We start from the raw sequence: 5,594 nt of genomic DNA on the forward strand, positions 1-5,594 counted from the left end.
TTACACAGTAACACGTTCGGTTTAGCTCTTCAAACACAGGGGGAAGCTGCTGTTAATAAATCTACCTGTTTGTAGACCTATAACTGCCTTTTCTGGATGGGATTTCCCCATCAATTCCTTGCTTTAGATGTCTGTTGTCCGGTCAAACTTCAAATCAGCATTTTCCAGTGTGATCTTTCTCTAAAGAGGAGCGGAACTGTCCTGTATTGATTCTATTCTAAATAATAAAGGCAAAGGAAGTCGAGAAGGGAAAAAGCACCTTGCAAAGCATAATGGAAAGTTTTCTCCTGCTGTCCCGGCTATCTGGATACACATGGGAAGCTCTTTTTCCCAAAGAGGCAAAATAAATTCATCACCAGCAACAGTGACAGAAACAAAATAACAAGAGAAAAAATCAAAATGAACAAAACACCAAATAAATTCAAACAAAAAAATCCCAAACACCTCCTCTTACGACTGAAGGAGGAAGCACAAAGTCACGATTCATTATTACACTCTCTTTTAAATGATTCTCTGGCTCCAAACTCTCTGTCCACCTGTTTTCAAACGAAATATAACAGTGAAAAGCGCCCTGTTATTACATCCCTGCTTAGAACACACGAGGGATGAACATTTGGCTCTGCAGGTAGCAAGGGAATGCTGCTGTGAATCAGGTTCACTGGCTTACATGTGATTTATAACTCTTATCGAAGACATAACCGGCAAAGACACTTCCCAAACGCTCCCCTCTCCCCAGAATTCCTGATGTCGGACCCAGACCTCGGTGCTCGCAGCCCTGGGGAGACTTCGCGTCTGCACCTGGAAGGGGGATTTTTAGGCATTTTACCAGCACAAAAACTAAACAATAACCCCGTTTAAGACGCGGGATTTAAGTCTTCTTAGCGACTGATAAAGACTCTAAATTCTCCCTCACCATTGACAGTATTTCGCTTGTTATACCTGTGGGTCTGATCGCGTGTTTTACCCTGGACGAGAAGGATTTGCCGGATTCGCCCCATATAAATCCCGGCTGTTGGGATCGTTACGAATACCGGCAGCTTTTCCCCATCAAATGGATGCGTTTTCCCCCAAGCTCCCCCGAAGAATGAAGGCGAAAACCAACTTTTATTCATTAAATCAGTCCCGGCGCTGCGAGCGAACACGCCGATGTTGTTTGTTTGTTTAATTTCGGGCAATTCCTTATCCAAAGCTCATTAACTGCGATCTCAGCCCTGACTTTTATGAGACGAGCGGCAAAATTACACATAAATAACAGGAGTTTAAGCGAATTTCACCCTTCGCGTTCCCATCGGGGCAACCGCAGCGATGCTAATCTCCCCCTAGACCTCAACTTCGGGGCCGGTTTAGGGGCCGAGGGGATCAGGGACGAGCCGTGGGAAAGGGGGAGCGGGACAGGGCGGAGAGACCCTCGGGACAGGATGGGACCGAGGTGGGACACACACACACACACATGGTCCAGCCGGGGGTCGGGCTCAGGGATGCTGCCCCCGCGCAGCCGGGAGCCAAATCCCTGGCGCCTCCCGCAGCTCCCCCCCTGCCGGTCCCTCCCCCATCGCCGCTTTTGGGGCCCGGCCTTGCCCCCCTCCGCCTCCTTCCCCAGCGCGGAGCCGCGCTACTGGCTGCTCCCTGCGCGCCGCCGCCGCACGCCCAGCCCCGGACCCGGCTGCGGGCGGGGAGACCGGGCTCACGGCAGCGCCTATAAGGGCACCGCGCTGCAGCCCCCCGGGAGTTTCTGGTCTGGGGCCACCGGGGCCGCCGGCGGAGGGGGGGGGGATCAACGGGAAAGGAGCGATCCGGGGTGGGGGGGAGCGCCGGCCGCCCTGCATGGCCAGGGATTATGAGCGCCGGTGAGTTGCAGCAAGCGCAGCCCAGAGCCTCGGCGCCGGCGGCCGCCCCAGCGCCCCCTCAGCCCCGCAGCGCCCAGGAAGCCCCCGACATGGCGGTTTATTGCAGCGAGAACTTCAGCGTCTACCCCCAGCCCAGCCTCCATCCGCCCGGTGCTGCAGCAGCCGCCGCAGCGGCCGCCGCCGCCGCCGCCGCCGCCGCAGCCTCTTCGGGGCAGCGGGCAGGAGGGTACCCGCTGGGGGACTACGGGGCACCCGCTAACGCCGGTTACCTATGGGGCATGAACAGCCCCGCGCCCTACCTGCAGGGCCCGCCCGGCTCCGCCGCTGCCGCCGCCGCTCCCTTCCTGCCGCCGGCTTCGTACGGCTGCTCCCGGGGCGGGCAGTTGGTGGGGTCCCCCCCGGCTCCGGGGTCGCCGTCGGCGGGCGGTGCGGAGCTGAGCTGGCTGAGCCTGGCCAGCCAGGAGGAGCTGCTGAAGCTGGTGCGGCCGCCTTACTCGTACTCAGCGCTGATCGCCATGGCCATCCAGAGCGCGCCCGAGAGGAAGCTCACCCTCAGCCACATCTACCAGTACGTGGCCGAGAACTTCCCCTTCTACAAGCGCAGCAAAGCGGGATGGCAGAACAGCATCCGCCACAACCTCAGCCTCAACGACTGCTTCCGCAAGGTGCCCCGCGATGAGGATGACCCCGGTGAGGCCGCCGAGCCGGGCGGGAGGGTGGGCGGAAGGGATGCGGGGAGCGGCGGGCGCAAACGGCATCACCGTGGTGGGAGAGGCCCCTTGTCCGACGGGTCCCGTGTCCTCTCCAGCCGGGTGCTGTGAGGGGACTGTCCCCATTGTGGCTGGCACTGTGAGGGCACCGAGGGTCCCTGTCCCCTCCAGCCGGGCACGGTAGGGAGAGCCGCTTCTCTCCGCCCCGGTCTGTCCCGGCGCCGGCCCCGTCGAGGAGCGGCCCCAGCGCTCACCCCCTCCCCGGCAGTGCTGGTTGTGCAAGGGCCGGCTCTTTCGGCCGTGATTCACGGCTCCGCTCCTTACCGGCCCCGGGGCACAGCGGAGGGGCGCGCCCGGGCAGCGCTGGCTCGGCCCGGAGGGGAGGGGACTTTACAGGGTCACTGCTCCAGTCAGGCCCAGGCATGGGGCAGAGGCGTGTGGGGACAGATAAAACCTCCAGAGTCCCCTGTAGGAAGGCCGGGTGTGGAGCAGCTTGTCTGCACCCCCACAGCCCAGTCCTGTTGTCCCCTCATTGTGCCTTGATGTGCCAGCCAGATGTTCCATTAGCTCTTATGACAAGAGCCATGGTGGGGGCACCACCTTGTCACACACTTGTGACACAGCTGCAAGCGTCCAAGTTTGCTGTGAGGAGCACGCAAGGAGCACAGGGAGCCCTGCTTTATAGTCTATTTAGCCAAGTCTAGGGTAGGGGTACAGATCCTCCAGGGAGGTTTATGCTATGTGATGGAGATGTTCTCCTCTATATGGCCTTAAGGTTCACTGAGGCATCGGAGGGGTGGACGTGATGATGTTCTGGAGGCATGGTTTAGATCCTATGGCCAACAGACAGAGCAGGAGGTGGTGCAGCAGAGATGCGGGTTCTATGCCAATGGGACAAGATGTGGATGTTGCTTATCTGTCTGCAGTGTCCCTGTCACAGAAGCTGACTTTCTCTCCTGTTTCTCCTGTTTTCCACCAGGGAAAGGAAACTACTGGACCTTAGACCCCAACTGCGAGAAGATGTTTGACAACGGGAACTTCCGCCGCAAGCGCAAGCGGCGCTCTGAGCCCAGTGCCCCTGCGACCGCATCCGCAGCATCCTCTCTGGGGAGCCTGAAGGCTGAGGAAGAGCGACCCATCCCCAGCGCAGGCAAACCATGTGGAAACAGTCCCCCCCCTGAGCTGGACCCCTCGCCTTCTGCCAGGGACCATCCCAAAAGCTCCTCTCCCTCCGGTATCATTTCATCCACCCCAAGCTGCCTCAGCACCTTCTTCAGCGGCATGAGCTCCCTGAGCAGCGGGGGCAGCCGGCTGACAGGGGCTCTGGGCAGTGACCTGCATCACAGGAACTTCTCTGCTGGACAGCTGAGCAGTGGCACTTTCACCCCTTCCAGCAGCTCTTCTCAAGAGGTGCCTTCACCAGACCAGCTACAGCGGGTTGCGGGACCTTCCCCTGCCTACTACAGCTCCTTCCATCCCAGCAGCAGCAGCCAGGGAGCCCAGTACAACCACTACTACAACTTCACCGTGAACAGCCTCATCTACACCCGGGATGGCACGGAGGTGTAGGATGCTGCGGTGAGCGCTGCGAAGGGAATGGGAGTTGCAGCATGGAGGACCGTATGCTTTTGCAAACAGCATTTCAATGTGGACACTTCCCAGGAGTTCTTCCAGGAAGACAAATCTCACCTTTCAAGATAAGGACAGCCCTTAAACACCGGCAGAAGTCTTTTTTTCCCCCCATCCTGGAAAACATTACGTGGTTTAGATGACTTGTCGTCGCAATTCTGCAGGCGAAAGCGAACTCAAATTGATGTTTTCAGAGGTTTCGAATCCTGAATGTAGACTAAGAAGTTTAAAAACTATAGCCATCAAGCGGTATCAGCAAGAGCCCAGTGACACCAGCCATAGAAGAGAACAGGAGAAAGGAAAATGAAGAGATTTCTTATGAAGTGCCTTGTACAATGTGTTAAAAACTCTTCTGCCAGCAGTTGCCTCTGTAAGCCCTTGCTCTGTGCCCTGATCCGGCAATATGCAATGCACAAGGGGGAAACATCCACCCCAGACCTCGGAGGGTCACTCTGGTCTTCCTGTGCGTGGCATATTGTACAGCCAGGGCTGTGTCTTGTCATCCTTTTCCCTGAGCTTAGTACCAAAGATCACTGTAGCCATGCAGCTTTAGCACGAGGATAAACACTGGGGTATTTTTATACATATTTGTACGTAATGTAACTCTTCTGTACATATGTTTCTATGTGGTTTTATATTTGTAAATTATGCTCCGGAGCTGTACTTTATTTATAACGTGTTTTACACTTTGTTAAAGTTTATTTTACTTCCTCCCCCCCTTTACTTTTTACGTTGTTGTTTTATTTGTTTTGGATTGTTTTGGTCGGTTCCGTTCTCATTCCTTAGTGTATTACTGACCCTTTTCAGGCTGAATAAGCTGGTTGGGAATAAAACGTTAACAGTTGTTAGGCTTTGTTTCTGTGCCTGGTTGTTCCTCAGTGTGTTTGAGGTATTTTACAGCTCTGTGGGAGACAGGTTTTGCTTTCACGTGGTTTGGATAAAAGGTGCAGAGATTTATGAACAAGTTCATCTGTGCAGTAAGACAGAAGAAAACTGTTCTGTGCCCAAAGGCACATCTGAACTCACTTCTAGCCTCCCATAGTCTCACAATGCGGAGTGGGCACTCTGGGCCTTTTTGTGTTTGTTTTTGTCAATGGTTTGAATGAAAACTGTCCTTTTTCATCCGGGTTTAGTAAAAAGATAAACCAACAAAACAATAAAAGCTTGCAAAACTAAGAGAAGCAGGGTTGGTTCCAGTGAGGTGCTGCCTAGCAGCAGGTACCATGAGCTTGGCTGTTGGCTTGATCCAGCATCTGCTGAGCATCCTCCCTGATTCATGCTGCTGGGAAAGGAGAATCCATCCTAGAGCAGACACTATCAACTCCCAATTCTTGCTGTTTGTTTAAAGCCGTTTGTCGGGTGCTGTGTGTGGGTAGAGCATAAATATAAATGAGGAATGTAGTACCAG

At 55.2% G+C, this 5,594-nt stretch overlaps 1 protein-coding gene across 1 annotated transcript; it reads left to right on the top strand.

Moving 5' to 3' along the window:
* Positions 1-1,784: 1,784 nt before the first annotated feature.
* Positions 1,785-5,030, top strand: FOXI3 (forkhead box I3). The gene is made up of 2 exons (XM_034065016.1): positions 1,785-2,537; positions 3,537-5,030. The coding sequence occupies exons 1-2, from the start codon at positions 1,838-1,840 to the stop codon at positions 4,124-4,126; spliced, it is 1,290 nt and encodes a 429-aa protein (XP_033920907.1). The 5' UTR covers positions 1,785-1,837; the 3' UTR covers positions 4,127-5,030.
* The last annotated feature ends 564 nt before the right edge of the window (positions 5,031-5,594 follow it).

This window comes from Melopsittacus undulatus, chromosome 7 (assembly GCF_012275295.1).
Source record: "Melopsittacus undulatus isolate bMelUnd1 chromosome 7, bMelUnd1.mat.Z, whole genome shotgun sequence".
Lineage (NCBI taxonomy): Eukaryota > Metazoa > Chordata > Aves > Psittaciformes > Psittaculidae > Melopsittacus > Melopsittacus undulatus.

Excerpts from the sequence above, each read along its gene's own strand:
- FOXI3 (XM_034065016.1), top strand. The coding sequence starts at position 1,838 with ATGAGCGCCGGTGAGTTGCAGCAAGCGCAGCCCAGAGCCTCGGCGCCG. Across the intron at positions 2,538-3,536 it reads CCGCGATGAGGATGACCCCG|GGAAAGGAAACTACTGGACC; the intron begins GTGAGGCCGCCG and ends GTTTTCCACCAG.